Below are 19,401 nucleotides of genomic sequence, written 5' to 3'. Positions count from 1 at the left end.
GGTGGGTTGTTGAGGGGGTTGGAAAAGTGAAAGGGACCATGGTGTTTATAAACAGAAAAACGTTGGGGGTGGGGGGACAGGGAGGGCACGTGGGAGTCTGTGCCACAGCTCTGCCTGAAGATGCGTCACTATCAGGGCGGGGAAGAAGGGGCAAAAAGGACTGATTACTTCCTTCTTTCATCTTCTGGATCTGGAAGGAGAAAGGGAAGGATGAGGCAGGGGGTGGGAGAGGAGGGGAAAAGTCCCTCCCGGGCTCTGTGTCCCCCGGCCCCTGGCACACTCACCTGGAGGGTCTCCCCAGCCCCCTGGACTCACCTGTGTCCCAGAGCCCACTCCCCCCCAGCACTGTAGCCCGGGCAGACAGCTCAGCGCCCAGCGCAGCGCAGCGCAGCCCAGCACGCACCGAGCTGCCCGAGGCGGGGCGCCGCCGACCTCACAGTGAGGGCAGCAGCCCGCCCGGCCCCGGAAGCTTGGCAGCGGCAGTGGCAGCAGGGGCTCCAGGTGGAGCAGCGAGCGCAAGTGACGTCAGGCGCCACCGAGGGGGAGAGGGGGACGCGCGGGGGGGCACAGCAGCTAGGGGCGAGGGAGAGAGGGGGGCGATACCTGTGACACGGTTCAAAGAGATGGAGGAGGGGGAAACGGGTTATCCTATGGCCAGAGAGGACAGAGAGACGGTTACGGAGGGCGCGGGTGGGCGCGGAGGGCCAAGAGGGCTAAGGGGGCTGCGGGTGCCTGCACAGGTGCAGGGGAGTCGGGGCCCGGGGAAGGGGCAGAGCACCCAGCTGAGAAGGAGGTGGGGGGGGGGGGGGCAGGCGCCTTTGCAGCGCAGAGGGAGGGGCCGTGTGGGACCAGGGGCGAACAGGGTGCGGAGGCGGGGGGCGTGGCTTACCCTCTAGGTAGTTCCGAGCAATGAACTTGAGGAGCTCATCGAGCAGGATGACCGGAAATGAGATCTTGAGGACCATGAGCCACTGGGTGCAGTCCAGGGCCCGGAGCTTGAAGATCATCTGGAGGGGGCGGGGGAGGGGCAGGCAGGGGTGGTGAGGACCAGCGCTGCCCTCGGGAGGGAGGGGACAGCCCAGAGCCCCGGGAGGAACCACCCGGGCCTGACGCCCTCCTCCGTCAGTGCCCCAGCCTAGGAAGGCTCCCTGAGGGGCAGAGCAAGGCCCCTGGCGGAGGAGGCTCACCGGCAGAGGGTCGACATAGAGGATGAGGAAGTGCAGGGACATGGACAGGCAGATGGAGCCCAGCAGCCAGATGTTCACCCAGGGCGGCATCCGCAGAAGGGACTGGTTCTCAGACAGGCTGTGAGGCGGAGGCCGGGTGGAGGCAGAGGGGGGCAGCAGAAGAAAGCAGTGGTGAGTGGAGAGAGGACAGGGAGGACACGGTGGCCTGTGGGAGGTGGCAGGGGTGGGTGGGCAGGCCCCACCTGTTGAGAGCGTTGCACATTTCAATGGTAACCAGCACAGACAAGGCCATGGTCATGGGCTGGGGGGCCTCAAAGACCTCGCAGTCCACGCCCTCAAAGTCGGGGTTTTCCTCGTTGCACTGCATGAAGTGAGTCTGCAGGGGGAGGATTGAGGAGCTGGGATCCCACAGAAGCCTCCACGCCACCCTCTTGCTCCTCACCCTCCTCCCGCCTCTGTCCTCCCTACCAGCTGGCTGTAAGTGACATGAGGCCCGTCATCTGCATACAGGAACCACCAGGCAGCCGCTCCCACAGTGGCCGCACCCACGTAGCCTGTGATAGAGACGGGAGAGGGGAGGCGTCAGGAGGGCTCCTGGCCATGAACAGCTGGTCGAGGAAGAGGGCCCCTCGGGTTGGCTGCATCAGGGAGCAGGTGTCCCGGAGGGTTGGGAAGGATTGTGGGGTCCCGTCCTGCTCACCCCCGATTGCCATGTAGCGGAAGAAGAGCCAGCCACTGATGAGGGGCTCCTTGGGGCTCCGGGGAGGCCGGTCCATGATGTCCAGGTCTGGTGGGTTGAAGCCCAGGGCTGTGGCCGGGAGCCCATCTGTCACCAAGTTCACCCACAGCAGCTGCACAGGGATCAGGGCCTCAGGCAGTCCTAAGGCGGCGGTCAGGAAGATGCTGCCAGAAGGAGGGGGTCACACGTCCATCCTGCCTCCGGACCTGGGGTCGCCCCCCACCCCCACCGGGCCCTGGGTTCCTCCGCGGTGCCCTCCCTGGCCGCTCACCAGACCACCTCGCCCACGTTGGAGGAGATGAGGTAGCGGATGAACTGCTTCATGTTGTTGTAGATGGCGCGGCCCTCCTCCACCGCAGCCACGATGGTGGAGAAGTTGTCGTCGGCCAGCACCATCTCAGAAGCGGTCTTGGCCACGGCGGTGCCGGATCCCATGGCGATGCCGATCTCGGCCTTCTTCAGGGCGGGGGCATCGTTGACACCATCACCCGTCTGAGGGGAGAAAGCGAAGGTGGGACGCGAAGCCTGGCACACACCCCTCCTCCGGGGTTGACCCTCCCCTGTGCATCTGGCCAGGGCCCCCGCTTAGTCCCCCGGGGCCCCCAGCTCTCGAGACCATCATCTCAGGGGACTCTGTGCAGACTGCTCCTCGCCTATGCACGTGGGCCCCGCCGCGCAGCCCTGCCGTCCCCTCACCATGGCCGTGATCTCATCGTAGGACTGCAGATACTCCACGATCTTCGACTTATGGGAGGGCTCCACGCGGGCGAAGCAGCAGGCGCGACGGCAGGCCTCCCGCTGCTCCGCCAGGGGCAGGTCGTCAAACTCCCGGCCGGTGTAGGCTCGGTCGGCCACCTCCTCGTTCTCCCCAAAGATGCCGATTCGTCGGCAGATGGCAATGGCTGTGCCTTTGTTGTCCCCGGTGATCATGATGACTCGGATTCCGGCATCCCGGCACAGCTGAATAGAGCCCGTGACCTCCTTGCGGGGTGGGTCCAGCATGCCCACCACGCCGACAAATGTCAGGTCCGTCTGGGGAGACAGCAGAGAGCGACGGGGTTGGGGAAGGACTCGGAAAATGAGCCGGGGAGGAAGCTGACCCTGGGCCCGGTGTGTAAATCCCAGGGGCGCCTCAGAAGCCCAGGGGCAAGAGATCCTCCCTGTTCACACGTGCGCCTGCAGGCCTGACGCCGCCAAGCCCGTCGTCGCTGGCAGACCGCGTGCATTTCAGGGCAAGAACTCGAGCTGGGAGGACAGTGGCTTCTGCCCTCAGGAGGGCCACTCACTCAGTCTACAGCTCTGAGCAAATCCACGCTACCTGCCGGGCCAAGGGGTCCAGTCTGGAAAACGAAGGGAGTGGACTTTGGTGCTATTGAGAGAGCCAGTCCACTGCAAGATAAGGTGCTTGCGCCAGAATTCAGGTCTATGCCCTGCTTCTCGAATCAGGAATACCTCAGCTAGAAACACATCGGCAGAACCGAGAATGCCTGGTGACCGAGTGGCTCTCTGTTCTGGCTGCAAGCGCCACGCCTCACTTCACACGGGTCCATGATCACAAGCAAAGTAGTACTGGACTAGGGGATTCCTAAGGTTCTTTCAGATTCTAGGTCCTGTCCTGCGATTCTAGGGCCCGTGCGAAGTAGGAGAGGACCGGGGCGGTGCAGGGGTGAGGCGGATGACTCTGGGGTGACGGGAGGCTTCGTCTGCTCACCTCGTACTCCATAAACCTGGCAGAGTCATCCAGGATCATCTCCTCTCGCTTCGGGGGGGTGTCCCGGGTGGCCAGGGCCAGGCAGCGCAGGGTATCCCGGCCGGTGCCCCACTCCTTGATCACGGACAGGATCTTGTCCTTCACCGGCCCTGTAATCGGCACGCGGGTGGTGCCAACTCGCACGTAGTTACAGCGGTCGATGACCCCCTCAGGGGCACCCTAGGAGACCAGAATGGCTCTCAGAGACTACTGTCTTTCTTCCAGGGCACAGTGACAGAGGGCAGGGATAGGAGAGGGCCTCGGGATTCGGAAGAAGAGGAGGACCGGGGCACATTCTGATTTCTGACCTTGACAAACATCTTGTTGCCCACGGCAGCCCGGGATTTGGCCGGGGAGCAATAGACAGACATGGACTTCCGGTCTCGGGAGAACTCCAGGGTAAATTCCTTCTTCATTAGCTGGCGGATCACCTGGGAGAGAGGAGACAGACAGGAAGAGGCCAGACGTGAGGCTGGTGGAATCAGAACGATGATGTTGTGCCTGAAGGCCAGAGTCCCAGACCCCTTAAAACACAAGTCAAAAAGGATCCGGAGGTCAGAGCAGCTCCCAGGCCGTCTCAGACTGAAGCTCAGTCTGGTACCTACGGCACAAACGGAGAGAATTCCAAGGCTGCTGGGGCCACCTCCTTACAGCATCCAGTTTAAAGCCCAGCAGAAACAGGAGGGCACAATATGGCACGATCTGGTAGAACTTTCCGTGAAGATGGGAATGTTCTGTAATCTGACCCGTCCAACATGGCACAGTTGAGCACGGTTATTGGGCATGGAAAATGTGGCTAGTGCAGGGGAAGAACTGGGTTTTTACTTTTATTTAATCTTAACTAATTCAAATGGAAATGACTACACGTGGGCTCCTAGAGACGTGTCATCGGACAACGCAGACCCAGTAGCCTGGCACGCTGTCATAAGCACTCCACGAAATCAGTGAGAGCTTTTTTTCACCAGATGCATCATAGACACTTCAGAGTAAACCAGGAATGACAGTAACAATAAATAAGAGAGAAGCTGATGTTTATACTAAGCATCAATGAGCATTTTACAAATACAAAAAAACAGGAAAAAAGAATGAGTGAGGGGCGCCTGGGTGGCTCGGTCGGTTAAATGTCCGACTTTGGCTCAGGTTCGATCTCACCGGTCGTGAGTTTGAGCCCCTGGGTCAGGCTCTCTGCTGTCAGTGCAGAGCGCACTTCAGATGCTCTGTCCCCTCTCTCTCTGCCCCTCCCCCGCTTGCGCACACATGCAAAAATAAATAAACATTTTAAAAATATTTCTTTCAAGGGGTGCCTGGGTGGCTCTTTCAGTTGGGCGTCTGACGTCGGCTCAGGTCATGATCTCACAGTCCGTGGGTTCGAGTCCTGCGTCGGGCTCTGGGCTGACAGCTCGGAGCCTGAAGCCTGCTTCAGATTCTATGTCTCCCTCTCTCTCTGCCCCTCCCCTGCTCATGCTCTCTGTCTCTGTCTCTCTCTCTCTGTCTCTCAAAAATAAACGTTTAAATTAAAAAAAAAATATTTCTCTCAAAAATAATTTTTCTCTCTCAAAAATAAACATTTAAAAAAAAAAGGAATGAGCGATGCTGAAAACATAATATAGAAGAGGAACTTGATATACACATTAAGTAAATATTAATCCATAGAATGGAGTTTGTTCATCTGGACAAGGGGAAGCACCGCGATGGAGGGCTTGTGCTTTGTGTGCCCAGCTCTGTCCCTTCCACCTAGGGACACGCAGGAGGAAGTGCCATCCAGGGACGCTGCAGTTGGCGGTGGAAAGTCCAGGGGCAGGAGGTTCCACCCAGAGCCAGCCTGGCCCAGGAAAGCTGTGGAGAGGCCGTCTGCTTGTGCTGACTGGGGTCCCGGCATGGGGCACAAGGCCCTGCCGGGCCGGACCGGGGGCCTCTGTGTCCTGAGGTTCCCTGGATCCTGGCCTGTGCGAGCCGGGGGAAGGAGGGCCCCACGGGAGGCAGCGCCAGACTCACTGAGTTGCAGGCGTTGGCCCGCTCCACTTTTGAGAGGCTCCTCACGTCTGTGCTGAACACATTCATCTTCTCCACCAGGGTGGTGAGCGCCGTCTCTGTTGCCTCACCCACCTTCTCGTAAACACCTTTGGCCTGGGAGGACAGAGGAGGAAGAGCAAGTAGGTGCCCTGCGCTCCCGGCCCCTCGCTCCCACCTCTCGCGCCCGCCGTCCCCCTTCCACCCAGGCCAGGCCAGGACTCGGGACAAGGCAGGCCCTTCCCCTGTGGCCTGCTGAGGAGGCCTGAGTCAGTGGGAAGGGGGTGGAGGGGCTGCCTCAGGCGTGGAGAGGTTACCTCGTTGAAGTCCAAGGAGGAGTCATTGCAGAGGGCACAAATGGTGGCCAACTCCACCAGCCCATCATACTGCCCTGAGCGGACTGGCTTATCATTCTTCAAGCTGGCAGTGGGGCGGGGAGGAAGGAAGGAAAAGAGACAGGGAGAGAAGAACAGGGACTGAGATGCAGAGAGAACGTGGGGAAAGCGGCGAGGGACAGTCAGGGACACGGCGACTGACATGGAGGTCAGGTGGGAGAGAGAACAAGGTTGGGGCAGAGGAGGAGACGAGAAGAAGGACGAAACTAGAGGCAGGGCCCCAGGGAGAGAAGTGGAGGGTGTGTGTCTGGGGGGTGGCGAGAAGCTAAGGGGAGAGCTTTGGGGGGACTTACACCTCTCCTTCTGGAGCGTAAGTGGAACCAGTGATGGAGAACTCGTTCAGGACACAGATGTTTCCGTCCACCTTGTCGATAATAAACATCTACAGGGAGAAGGGCAGGCGCACAGAGGTCTAACTGTCACCATCCCCGAAGGCCAGTGCCCTGTCCCATGCTCACAGACTAATGGGAGACTCCTGGCTGCTTGCCTCCCCTCTCCTGGTACTCCCTTGCCACCATTCTCCGGGTTCAGCGTTAGTGGCCCCAAGATAAGTCATTGGTTTCTGCAGGCCACCACTGGAGGCTCCTTCAGATAAGTTAATAAAAAGCAACCTGCACGGTAAAAGGTGCTTGCGGCCAGATCTTCCAGTTTTGCAGGAAGAGCCAGAAAGTCAGGTTATTTTCCTGTGCCATCTCCAGACTTTCAAATGAGGGCAATCAATTCATTTTTAGGGAACAGGACAGGAGCCCAGTTGCAGAAGCCTGCGGTCTGGCTTTGAAGCCTGGGCTCTGGAAGGTCCCAGAGAGGAGCAAGCCTGCTCTGAGCTATAGCCAGTGGGGAAAGGATGGGGCTAAAGACGAGTTCCGAGATAAAGCGGTTCTGTGGTCAAGTTAAGTTTGCAAAACTCTGGGTTAAAGAAAGCGGAATCCACCCTCTTGACGGTCAGCGTTCTCCAAGGCTTTCAAGTGCCAGCAAGCATGTGGGTGTCCCCAAAGGAGCTAAGGGTACAGCTGTCCTCGCCCGACCGCACGGCCCTCGATTCTCAGAACAATTTATTCTTCCTGGATATGCCAGCCCCCGGAACTCTGCTTAGAGCCGGGGTTCTCTGCCTGGGGTCCATGAATGAGACCCCCAACCCCAACCCTCTGCCAAGAGGTCTGTGAACTTTGATGGCAAAAAGAACCACAAAAAACAAAAAACAAAAAACCTCTCTTATTTTCTGACATTGAGCATTTCCTTCTAATTATGAATGCAGGCAATGGACCACATCAGTATTAGCAACAGCCGTGCCTTTGCCACCAGTGTGATCACAGATACTTTCCCATCACGCTGCATTGCTGCAGAACCCTCACAAAAGCATCTCTGCTCATCGCGGCTTCCTGCTACTCAATGCGTTAGTTCCAAAGCCTGTGTGTGACCAAATCACAAATTTGTTTTTAAAATGTTTTGGTAACTGTATTGCAAACACCGGTTTCCCTGTAACCCGATGTATTTTCTTAAACAGAATCCTATGTATTTTCTTTTCTACATTTCAACTGTTGTCCATACTGCCAAAGAGTCTGAGGTACAGAAAAAAGTAAGAGCCCAGGGAGCCTGGGTGGCTCAATCGATAAAGCGTCAGATTCTTGGTTTCGGCTCAGGTCATGATCTCGTGGTTCGTGAACACGGACAGTGCAGAGACTGCTTGGGATTCTCTTTCTTTCCCTCTCTCTATCCCCCACCACCGCCCCTCCCCTGCTCATGCTCTCTCTCTCTCTCTCTTTCTCAAAAGTAAATAAAGAAAAAAGAAAGAAAGGAAAAGAAAAGAAGAGAAAAGAAAAAGAAAAGGTTAAGAGCCCTGGTTTAGGAAATGCTGTTCAAGATTCGTGTGGCCATGGAGGACCATTCTAGCAGGTGGGGTGAGCAGAGGGGTCTCTCTCAGCCTTTTTCGCAGCTGGCTGATCACACTCTACCTGCCCTCTGAGCATTTGTTTCCCCGGCCAGAATGAGAAGCCGCCAGTGAGGAAGGGGTAACCCCATCTTTGAAGGGCTCATTTCATCCCAAAGGCAGTCTTCGGAGAGGGAGCTGCCCCCCTTCCCTGACCTTGCAGACAGACATCTGGTTGGTGGTGAGGGTGCCCGTCTTGTCGGAACAGATGACGGAGGTGCAGCCCAGAGTCTCCACGGAGGGCAGGCTCCTCACAATTGCATTTTTCTTTGCCATCCGCCGGGTGCCCAAGGCCAGGCAGGTGGTGATGACCGCAGGAAGGCCTGTGGGGAGGAAGAGGAAGGAGTGAGGACTCAGTGACAGGGGAGAGAGGGAGACCTTGTGTGGTAGGCTGAATAATAGCTCCCAAGGCAATCAGGTCCCGATCCCTGGAACCTGTAAACGTTACCCTACTTGGAAAAGGGGTCTTTGCAGATTAGATTAGCCGATGGGAGGAGAGAGAGAGCTCGCCATACCTTCTGGGATTGCGGCCACAGCCAGGGCCACGGCAATCTTAAAGTAGTAGATGGCACCCCGCAACCAGGAGCCGCCGTGGACGGGATCGTTGAAATGGCCGATGTTGATGAGCCAGACGGCCACACAGATGAGGGAGATGACCTTGGAGAGCTGCTCCCCAAACTCATCCAGCTTCTGCTGCAGAGGGGTTTTGTCCTGTTCCGTGGCAGCCATCTGGTCACGGATCTTCCCAATCTCGGTGCTCACACCAGTAGTGGCCACGATGCCTAAGGCCTTGCCAGCTGCGATGTTGGTACCCTGAGAGGGTGAATGAGAGGCGAGGAATCAGGCGAGAGGCGACCCTCACGCCGCATCCTCCCAACTGCGGGCCTCATCTCTTCTCATGCCGCCATGTCCCTCCCACACCGGGGCCTCTGGCTTGAGCACACGACAGCTGGCCCTGCATGGCTCACCGAGAAAAGCATGTTCTTCTTATCCTGGTTGACAGCTCGGGGGTCAGGAACAGGGTCTGTGTGCTTGATGACAGATACGGACTCGCCTGTGGAGAAGGAGCCAAGGGGTTTTCAGATGACATCATGTCCTTCTCCCATCCTTCCCGCCCCTAACTCCCGCCCTGCTTGGCAGGACAGGGCCTGGTAAGGACCGAGCAGCAGTTCTGGGGGAAGTCTGAACTCTGGAAAAAGTGATGGGAAATCCATCACACTTAGAGTAAAAGTTGACCTGAGTCCCAGCTTAACCACTTACAAGCTGCATAGACTGGGATCTCTTAACCTCTGTTCCTCTGTAAAATGGAGGCAATATATATATAGACTTCGGAACAGGGTCTGGGCGAACATCGAACGAGCTGACGTATGTGTAGGTGCACAGTCAACGACAGAGCACGTTCTTGGGAAGGAGACGTCCCTACCGTGCCTCCCTCACCCCACTAGGCAGGAGCTCAGGGAGCTGCCCCGGGCCGGCCCATCCTTGCCTCTTTGGCCCACAGGGAAAGCTCACTGTCTCTTCACCCTCTCTCTCCCAGTGGAGAAACAGAAGCAGCTGTGGTTTTAACCATCCAGACCCTCCATCATGTCCTAGAATCTATGGTTCCTCACTTGGGGGCTTTTGAGGGAACGGGAGAGTTCTCTGGGTGTCTGAATGCCCATGAGGAAGGACGGGGTCAATGACCATCTGGAGAGTGGACCATCAGCATAAACATCCCGCCCTCTCCCATGACCCCTTGTTTCAGGCTTGCGACAGTGAACAAAGCTGAGCTACTCTGAGTGGGTCGTGTTGCTGGGTGTTCTCTGTCATCCACCTGGAATTTCCTCCCTGTGTGTCCCCTCAGCTCCCCGCCTCTTCAAATCCTCCCCTCCCGCCCCCTGCATGAAGCATCCTCCCACCCAGGCCCCCGGACCCGTCAGGATGGACTGGTCAACCCGGAGGGTGGTGGATTTGATGGACAGGATCCGGATATCTGCAGGCACTTTGTCGCCCACTGTGGGAAGAGTAGACAAGAGTGAAGTCAGTTGAGGAAGGACTTTTCTTCCTTCCCAAGAAAAGCCCAATCTTTGTCTGACTACCTTACCTCGTCCTTCAGGTCGCCAGGGCTGGGTGCCCACCCTGGGCTTGTGTCAGGCCCTTGGTGTGGGTTGCTGAAGCCCTAGCAAGCACCCCCCCCCCCAACATTCATTCCAATTGCCCCCTTGTCGCTTTTCTCCCCCTGGGGCTGTGAGCCCGTGAGTGGGCCCTGGGCACTGCCTGGCACATAGCACGTGCTGGATAACGTGCACCGAGTGGCCAAAAGGAAAATTAGGAATGGTCCAGTTGTGTAACGGGACAGCAAAACAGAGAGGGAAACAAGAGGGAGAAAAGTGAGGAGAGAAGAGCAAGAAAAGAACTGAAGAAAACGGTAAATTTGAGGGACGCGCATCCGGGGGAGAGAATGCCATGGAAACATGGGGCAGGGGAACAACAAGAAACGGGAGAAAACATGGAAATTGAGAAAATCAGTGTCAAGCAGGACAAAAGCTGGAGCAAGGGTGAAGGGGGAGAAGGGAAGAAGCAGGAGGAGAGGGAGGAGCCGCAGGGGCAGAGGGCGCAGGTCCAGCAGGGCCTGGCGGAGGCCGCACGACCGCAGGCACGTTAGAAACCCGCCAGGCCCTGGTCTGAGCACCTGAGGGAAGGCAGGAAGCCTCGGTGAGTGAGCTGGGGAGATGATGGGAGAGCAGGGGAGGTCTGCAGGAAACAAGGAATAGGGGGTGGGCTGGGGAAAGCCGAGCAAGCGTGGGGGCAGGCCACGGGAGATCCACGGGGGTGGGTCAGTACGGGAAACCACCTCGTGGGTGGGCTGACAAGGCGGGTAACGCCCCCCTGGACTTCAGGGCCTCTGGGGAGGCTAATCACCCCCCACAGGCTCTGCTAATCCCGCCTGGTCCCACAGAGGGTACTGGGGACAGGGTTCGCGGGGCTGTTTCCCTTTCCCTGTTTCTAGGGTCCCTCCTCCTATGCCGGAGGAAGCTGACGGAGGAGGGAGGAGGTGGCCACGGAGTTGGGCGGGACACCCTGTCACCCAAGCCCCAGCGATATTTATAGACGTTCATGGCGCTGACTCCAAACTGTCACCGTGGCAGGGCGGCCCTGTAATGGCGCAGCGGGGTCTTCAGCCCGCCCTCCCTCCCTCTCCCCAGGTTGCCCATGGTGGCAACTTGGGAGTCTTGTGGAAGGAAGGAGGCCTAGATCCATCCCCCTATGCCAGGGCCCTAGAGATGTGGGAAGGCCTGTGCGGGGCCAATATAAAAACCGCTGAAGGGGGCAGAATCCCAGTAATCTTAGCCACCCGGCCCCCACCCCTCCCTGGTCAGGCATTAAGTGTCCCTCACCGGAGAGGCGGGGCCCCTCCTTGAGCTCCCTCCTCCCAGGTCCCGTGCTCCCTGCTGGGCCCTGAGTTTCCCTTACATGGTTGGGGGCTTGAGCCTTCGGCCCCCCTCCTCCCTTCTACCCTCACTCCTTCCCCTTCAAGAGGCCTCAAGGGCACTGAGAGGTCAAGATTTAAAGCTGACCAAGCTTGGGGGTGGGTGGAAGGAGCGGGAAGCCAGGCTTCGGGAGGGGGGTGGAGACGGGGCCATTGGCAGGGACTAGGTTCCACCTGTTGCTTGCAAGTGCTGGGTGAGAGGAGGGGGAGCAAGGGGTCCGCCTGGAGCGTCAGGGACAGGACTGGCTGTTCCTGCTGAGACTCTGACGGGGAGGGGTGCTGCGGCCACAGTGCCCTGGGGTGACCTCCTGAGGAGTCTGGGAAGGAGAGGCAAAGGTTCCACCATCCTGGCTACCTCCCGGACACCAGGATCAGGGGCCCCCACCCTCAACATACACATCCTCCCTGTCTTGAACTCAAGGCCTCCCTTCCTGGACCACTCACTCCCATCACTCACCAGCCACCTCCACAATGTCCCCGGGGACAATGTCCCGAGCCTTGATCCTCTGTACTGTCTTGCGGTCAGCCCGGTAGACTTTCCCCATCTCGGGTTCATATTCCTTCAGAGCCTCAATGGCATTCTCTGCATTACGCTCCTGGAGGGACAGGGTGGAGGAGAGGAGGGTCATCAGAGGGAGGAAGGTTGTAGAAGGGGAGGGGACTGGCCGGGGAGGATTAGGGGCAGGGGCCAGAGTCCTCGGAGAAACAGGGACAGGACAGAGGAAGAGCAGGTTATGCAGTCCTGACTTCTGACACAGGGGAGTAAGACACACCTACCACGTGAAGGTAGGTGTGTGTGTCGAGGAAACTGTCACTTATGGCTGAAAACAGGTAAGGATGTTCAGAGGAGAGAAGAAAAGAGAATCAAAGAAAATCTGAAAGCAAGGGGCAGGAAAAGTAGAGGGTGGTAAGGTAAGAAGGAAAATCAAACTACATTTATTGAGCTGCTACTATATGCCAGGCACGGGGCTGGCTACTTCACACTCATCCTGGTACATTTCACCACAACTCTGAGGGGTAGGATTGTTAACCCCACTTTATGGACGAGGAAACTGAGGCTGAGAGAGGTGAAGGAACTTGCCTGGGTTATCCAGCCAGCAAGTGACAGTGGGAACACCAGTCTCCCCCCGCCCCCCCTTTCCCACACTCCATCCCCTTTCCAAACCTGGCATTAGGAACAGAGAACAAGGCAAGCCCAGAGGAAGTGACGGAGGAGGAGGAGACTGGGAGGGAGGATGGCTTCACGTTTAGTGTCAGGATGTGAGGACTGAGGCGGGGTCACTGCTAACCTGCCAAACCCCCACGATGGCATTGGCGATGAGGATCAAGAGGATGACAAAGGGTTCAACAAAGGCAGTGATGGTCTCTTCACCTTCCTCGAACCAGGCCAGCACCTGGGAGCAGGGGAAGGGAGAATAACAGGTGATATAGCCCCCTGAACACATAAAGAAAGGCAGTGAGGCTGCGAAAGTGTGCAGGAGGCAACAGGGCTGGGCATCACGCGGGTACCGCAGCCCCCCATCAGTCTGAGGTCCTACGCGCTCCAAAGTGCAGACTCACAGGGGCACAGCCACAGCTGTTATGCAGCGGGAATGTGCAGGTGTAGACGTGTACAGCTCAGGGTTTAACTGGGAATGCTTTCGGATTTCCCTGGCCGAGCTGTTGGCCTGGAAACAAAGCTCGCAGGACACCCAGGCCAGCGACCCCCCACAACCACATCCATCCCATGGGAGACAAAACTCCACAGGGAAAACCCTGTGGTCCTCGAGGACGCTGCCCCCCCGCCCCCCCCCCTCCCGCCAGCCCTCCCCAACAGCCCAAGGCAGGGAAGCTCCAATTTCATGAGGGAGCAGGAGGGGGGATAGTGTTACGGGGCCTCCTGTACACACCCCACCCCAGCTGTTGCCACTGCCGGGCAACAGCTACAGGCAAATGTCAAGGAGCAAATCTGAGAAGGGAGAAGGGAGGCCCTGCCAGCTAGTACTCAGGGGCCTCCAGGGCCTCCATGACGGAGAGCAGGGGACAGGGAGACATCTTGGCCCCCAGTCTTGTCTTCCAGCAGGACTAAGATGTTAAGGAGGAAACTCTAAAACATGGGCTGCTGGAGTGCTCGGTGTCGAGGGGGGCTCCTGGGCCAGACAGGTGTTGGTCCTGCCGCTAGGAGGGGCCCGGCGAGGGCGAGTAAGGTCAGGCCAGCGGGGTGAAGGGGGGAGGGGGGGCCCCAGGAGTCCCAGTCTGGACAGCGGCCGGCAGCGAAGCCGGGAGACAGGGAAGGGGTCCGGCTGGGCCTTCTGGCACATCTGGGGGCACCCTCACACCAGCAGCTCTTTCCCGCCTCTGGGAGGGAGTCTTTGTCCTGACCAATCGGCGCCGAGAGGGCGGGGCAGGGGGGCCAGGAGGCACGGGGATTGGTGGAGCGGCTGTGCGCCCCGGGGCATGCCGGGAGCGGCGGTGGCCTGAGCGCAGCCGTGTCTGAGCCCTGAGCCGGGGAGCCCAGCGTTTGAGGGGGGGTAACCCGAGCCCTCGAAGCCCTTGAAGCTGCGGGGGTGGCTTAGCTTCAGTGTTTTGGCCGAGAACACCCTTAAAGCTTAAAATAAAACCTGCCTGTGGGGTGTGGGGAGGACCGAGGCGTATGCGCATCAGCACGCCCCCCTCCCCGCCCCATACCCTCCTCGGCTCTGGTTTGGGGAACAGGATGCCGAGGGCTTGGACCAGAGGGGCCGGAGCCCCCACCCTCCGCCCCCCGCCCCCCGCGGCCCCGTGGATGCTCCAGATCCCGGACCCACAACCCGGCCGGCCCCAGATGCCCTCCCACACTTACGAAGGAAATGCAGGCGGCCAGGAGAAGGATCCGCACCAGGAGGTCTTCAAACTGCTCTATCACCAACTCCCACAGGGACTTCCCTGGGAGAAGAGGCAGGGGAGGGGGCCCCCACGGTTAAGGTCTGGTGGATGAATGGCTGGGACTCCGGGTGCAGGCTGGGATCCAGGGGCTGAGAGTGGCCTGATTTCCACAGCCTAAGCAGGAAGGTTCTGGGGGTGATGGGCAAGCCGCTTGGTACTGAGAGAAGGACTGAGGGAGCTCGCCAGGAGTCCAGAAACAGGCTCCCCAAAGTTGTGGTTAGTTGTTCAAGGGCTGGAGGCCTCACAGAGAAAGTACCTGGAAACTCCTGCCCCCAGCCAGCCTTTAACCTTTGGGGAGGGTATTTGCCCCAGGAGTCAGTCGGGAGAAGGTGGGGAGAAGGGAGTGGGGGGTGTGGGGAGGAGTGTCATTAAGAGAGTCCAGAGATTCCAGTAACTTACCTTCCTCAGCAGGGAGCTCTACCCAGGGAAAAAGAAGAAAAGGACACATTCATTTGGGGCTCAGTCTAATGCCCCCCCCCCCCCAGGATTCTGGGGCTAAGGTAAGAGAATCAGGTCACCAAAAGGGCATCTGAGGTTCACCAAGGTCATCCCAGAAAACCTCCCAAAACTCTGAGCCTCAGGGACCCTGTTTTGTCAGTATCCTCTTAACCCCTGCAGTCACCGGACCATGGCCAACCTCTTCCCTGAGGTACTCGGGAGGGAGAGACTCCAGTGTGTCTAAGTGTGTGAGTGTGCGTCTATGTCTGTATTGTGGGGGAGCAAGAGGGCGTTACCAGCCTTTCATCTAAGAGACACTTACCATTGAGGCCGTATTTCTCTAGGTGCCGCTTCACTTGGTCCGGCGTCAGGCCTGTAGTCTCGCTCACCCCAAAATAGGCCAGACATTCTTCTGTGGTCTTGGAGTGTGCAGCCTCCATTGTGCTCCCTTCCTGGGGGCCAGGGGGCGGTGTGCTCCTTCTGGGGAGTTCTCACGCGTTGGGGGTCTTCCTCAGTGCGTCCAACTGCCTGTTTGTCTGGGTTTCTTGTTTTTTCTCTCCTGCCCCCCCCCAGGATTTTCTTCCCTCCACGAAGCTCTGACCCCCGTCCCACTTGCAGCAGCCGGCCACCCCCCCAGCCCCCAGCTGGTCCTTATGAGGGAGTAGGGGGGGCCAGGCTCCCCCCGCCCAGATCAGGGATTGGCTGGCTAAGACTCCAGCAGGAGGGGTCAGAAGAGAGATATTTCTGCTGACAGAGGGGGAACAGTGGGGCTGCAGCCTGAGATGTCACTCATGAGGGAAGCTAAGGTGGCCCCAGCCCCAGGGAAGGGGGGGCAGGGAAAGACTTCACTTTCTGTCTTCTGCTGACCCCTCCCCCAATTGCCTGGACTTCCTCGGTTGTACGGAACTTCCTGTTCCAAACTCATGCCCCCAGTTCTTCCCCACTTCTACCCTCAGGCCTCCACCCTCCTCTTTCCCCGACCCCCATCCCGTTCCACCCACTCTCAACCTGTTTCTATTGTGACAGTCTCCTTCTTCCTCACCCAGTTTGCAGATACTCCAACCTGCAGGGGACTGGAGAGGGGGACAACATCCTTTTGGGGGCCAGAGGAAATGGTTCTAGAGGGACAAGGGGAAGTAGGGAGGGGAGAGGGTCAAGGGGACAGGGCAGAAGATGGTAACCCTACCCTCGGGAGGGGTTGCTGCAGCCATCAACAAGGGATTTAGTGTCCAAGCCCTGGTGAGCAAAGCCAGGACTGCCTATCTCTCCCCCAAACTACCCCCCCCCCATTGCTCTAACTCAGCCTCTGGGAATGTAGCCTTCGGGGGCCCCCCCATCCCTGATAGGGAATCCCCCCCCCCCCCCAAGAAAATGGGATACCCAGACGGCCAGGTAATCCAAGAGGCTACAGAATGTGCTGATGGCAGAGGGAGAGGGATGAATCTTTCAGGCTGGGGGCGGGAGTCACCCCCAGTCATGGAATGAGGGTCACCTCATCCCCCACTGTATTCTTTAATTCAAGGGTCTCACATGGAAGACCCCAGATGATGTGTGGTCTGCACTCCCCCCGACCCTGAAGTATCTCCTCCAGGGGAGAGAGGGTCAGAGCTGCTCAGGTGCCGGGCATGTCCCACAGGAAGAGGCATGAGGGAGGAAGGGGTGTCAAGGGAAGGGGGCTGGGAAGCTGGATAGGGTAGAGGTCCCGGACGGAAGGAATGGGGAGGGGGCAGCTCGATGGGGACAGGTCTAGGGGAAATAAGGACAGAACAGAGCTGGGGAAACAGAGACAGGGCTGCCCGGGTCAGAGGGAAGTCTGAGGAGCAATGGGGAAAAGGGACAGCAGGGAGCTGGCATGCGGCAGCCAGGTGGGTGGGGGCCCAGGGCTGGGTGCAAAGCCACAAGTTGTTGCTGAGCGGCTGGCCTTGGTGTCAGCTTCCTCGTAGAAGCAGCTGCTCTGAGCCCCCCACCCCCACCCCTGCTCCGGGATGGGGGCGTCTTTTGGTTGCTACCAGGGCAGCTGCTGGAGGAGCAGAGGGTAGCCTGGGCTGTGGGCAGGGGAGGAAAGGAGGGCGGAGAGAGGAGAGAGGTTCAGTGAGAGTAGCAGTGGAAGGTCAGGGAAGGGAAGAAGGAGCCTCAAGTCCTTCCTGCGTCTAGGCCTCCAGCTTCCTAAGATGGACAGTCAGCAGTCCGGGCCACTGAAAGGGTTCTCCAGGCTGCTTCCCTCCCTGGCACTCAAGTTCCTAAGCAGACAATGACAGAGGAGACGGCGAGCAAAGGAAAGGGAATCCTCACTTTGGGGGAGCGGGCTGGCCAGCAGGGGTGGGTGGCACTTAAGGATTTAGCCCCCCATACTTATCCTTCTCTCTGCCTGGACTTGGGGGGGAGGGGAGCCTTCTGGGTGAGTTGAGGACACGGTGCTCCTTCTGTCCCCCTTTTCATGGTTCTAACAAACCCCTCCCTTAAGCTGTGACCTGGGGATGGGGGCTCAGACAGTGGGGTCACATCCACAGGCACCTCCATCTGGCCCAGCACCCACCTTCTTAGGCCAGAATCAGGCTCAGCATCTGCCAAGCCTTTTGGTGCTCTCTGGCTTCTCCCTGCCACCACCTGGAGAAGTGACAGGGGCACAGTCTTAAAGGAGCAGGAATGCCCAAACATGGAGAAGGGGGGGAAGACTGGAGGGATCGCAGCTTCGAGGGAGTTGAGAGCAGGAGGCCGAAGGGAGGAAGGCTTTACAGGACACTGCTGCCAGCCGGGCCCTTTAAGGTGACTCCTACCTCCCCCAACTTCCCAGAGGGAAAGCTGAAGCCAGAGAGGGAGAGCCACACGACAAGAGCTGCAAAAGGCTGGCCGTCAGGGAGCCTGGGGGTGCGGACCGGGAAGGCACTGGTTCTCTTGGATCCCTCCCGCTGGGGTCTCCAAGCCCACGGTTGTGGGTGTGCCTCCCCTCCTATGAGGGCTGAAGCTAATGGGAGAGGCCTGGTCCTGAAGGACGGGGACACAGAGCCTGGCCACTCCCTGACCGGTCCCGAACTTCAGCTCAACCATCCTTACAGCAAGGCTAGAGGGAAACAGTCGCTGAGGCTCTTCCAGCCAAGACATGCAGGTCCTGGAGTGCGGGGTGCTCCTTGTCCCCCTCCCCCACCCACTTCAGAAGGCAGGTTCCTGACGCTGGCGGGGTTTAGGGGGAGGGGGAGCCTCATAGCACCAGTTGCTGCTAGATTAGGAGGGGATCATGTCCTGCTTACCCTGGGGCGCCACAGCCTTCACTCACCACCTCACTTTCCAGAATACAGCACCCAGATGTCCATACCATCCCCTCCTTTGCAAGGTCAAGTCTATCCCCAGTCTCCTGAGGCCAAGGTGTGGGGGAGCCCCAGGGATTAGACAAAACTGGGAGAGCCAGCAGGCTTCCCCCAGCTAGCCCCCAGCCTGGGTGGCCTGTGAGCCCAGCTGTCTCCTGTCCATCTCCCAACAGGACGCAAGGCCCAGAATAGCAAGGTCATAAGCATGGGTAGGGCCTCCTGGAGGTGGGAAACGGTGGCTGAGGGGCGTGAGAACGTAGGCTCCCTGCTTCCCCGGGGAAGGAAGGTGAGAGGCAGCGCTGGGTGGAGGTGGGGAGGGGAGAGGGCGAAGCACGACAGGTGGGATTCTTCGGAACCCGGCCCCTCCTTGTGGACACCCACCACCCGCAGGGCTGGGAAACCCGTGGCTGCAATTCAGCTCAGAGAGCAGAGCCTGGGTTTAATGGGGGCGCTGCAAGGAGTGAAAGGGGTTGCAAACTCCTGCCCACGGGGCTGGGAAGGCCACGTGAGTGAAGTGGGCCAGTAGGGATGGAGCAGATGTGGAAAGAGAGCGGAGGAGCACGTGAGGGTGGATCTTCTGATTTTCTGGAGAAGGCAGTCATCTGAACTTGTAGGTGAAATCCCAATGGAAATACTATCCAGGCCAAGCAAATCGTATCAGCAGCTCCAACCCAAACGAAACTTCCCATTTTACAGGTGAGGATACTGAGGCCTGGAGAGGCTAACACCTGGCCTAGGCCAAACAGCAAAGGAGAGGAAAAGCTAGGAGTGAAAGCCAGTGCTTTCTGTCATCTACCCCCCAGCTTGCCAGCCTGGCCCCGAGAAGGGGAGCAGCCAGCCTGCCCTGGGCCCCTCTGCAGCCACTCTGTGGCTGCCACATTCAACCTCTGCCAACACGGCCACTATGCCCCAACCCCGCCCCCACGATCTCCCTCTGCCTGCTTTCTCCCTAGGGTGGGAAGCCTTAACTGAAGAACTTAGAGCAAGAAGGGTCCTTGGAGGTTGCCGATCCTGCTGTTCACTGTCCAGTCCCGTTAAGAGAACTTGGCCGCAAACCCCGAGAAGCACTATTGGGCTCTGCACTTACCGCTCAACAAACAGGACCGCCCACGGGGGAGCAATGGGCCGAAAGCACAGGGCTAGAGGGCAACAGGGACTTGACCTGACGCAGCCTTCTGGCCTCTCAGCTCTGGAGCGGGCAACGCCGAGTGGGCTGCTTTCCTGCCCCACCTGCCCCAGCCCCCGCTGCAAACAGTGGCCACAGCCATCACGACGGA

The 19,401-nt window shown here is 58.8% G+C and overlaps 1 protein-coding gene and 1 long non-coding RNA gene across 4 annotated transcripts; one reads left to right on the top strand and one right to left on the bottom strand.

The window, feature by feature from the left end:
• Positions 1-30: 30 nt before the first annotated feature.
• Positions 31-15,494, bottom strand: ATP2A1 (ATPase sarcoplasmic/endoplasmic reticulum Ca2+ transporting 1). Of its 2 annotated transcripts, XM_042921219.1 has the most exons (23): positions 15,142-15,494; positions 14,781-14,798; positions 14,299-14,381; positions 12,767-12,871; positions 11,935-12,073; positions 9,921-10,001; positions 8,977-9,062; positions 8,524-8,821; positions 8,165-8,331; positions 6,375-6,463; positions 6,004-6,106; positions 5,672-5,803; positions 3,985-4,107; positions 3,638-3,856; positions 2,623-2,958; positions 2,198-2,418; positions 1,888-2,090; positions 1,656-1,741; positions 1,430-1,563; positions 1,188-1,305; positions 890-1,007; positions 604-648; positions 31-190 (listed from the first exon to the last, which is right to left on the bottom strand). In XM_042921219.1, exons 1-22 carry the CDS (start codon positions 15,257-15,259, stop codon positions 644-646), a joined length of 2,982 nt encoding a protein of 993 aa, XP_042777153.1. In that variant the 5' UTR covers positions 15,260-15,494; the 3' UTR covers positions 31-190; positions 604-643. The 2 variants fall into 2 exon arrangements, with proteins under 2 accessions (XP_042777153.1, XP_042777152.1); XM_042921218.1 differs by lacking the exon at positions 604-648.
• LOC122209411 lies at positions 14,226-19,401 on the top strand. 2 transcript variants are annotated; one of them, XR_006197582.1, is made up of 3 exons: positions 14,226-14,340; positions 14,793-14,881; positions 19,078-19,401. It is a non-coding gene; the product is annotated as an uncharacterized LOC122209411 (long non-coding RNA). The 2 variants fall into 2 exon arrangements; XR_006197583.1 differs by having other exon boundaries at positions 14,790-14,881.

The sequence above is a fragment of the Panthera leo genome, chromosome E3 (assembly GCF_018350215.1).
Source record: "Panthera leo isolate Ple1 chromosome E3, P.leo_Ple1_pat1.1, whole genome shotgun sequence".
Classification (NCBI taxonomy): domain Eukaryota; kingdom Metazoa; phylum Chordata; class Mammalia; order Carnivora; family Felidae; genus Panthera; species Panthera leo.
Note: the sequence above shows the minus strand (reverse complement) of the source record. Positions and strands in the feature narration are given on the sequence as shown.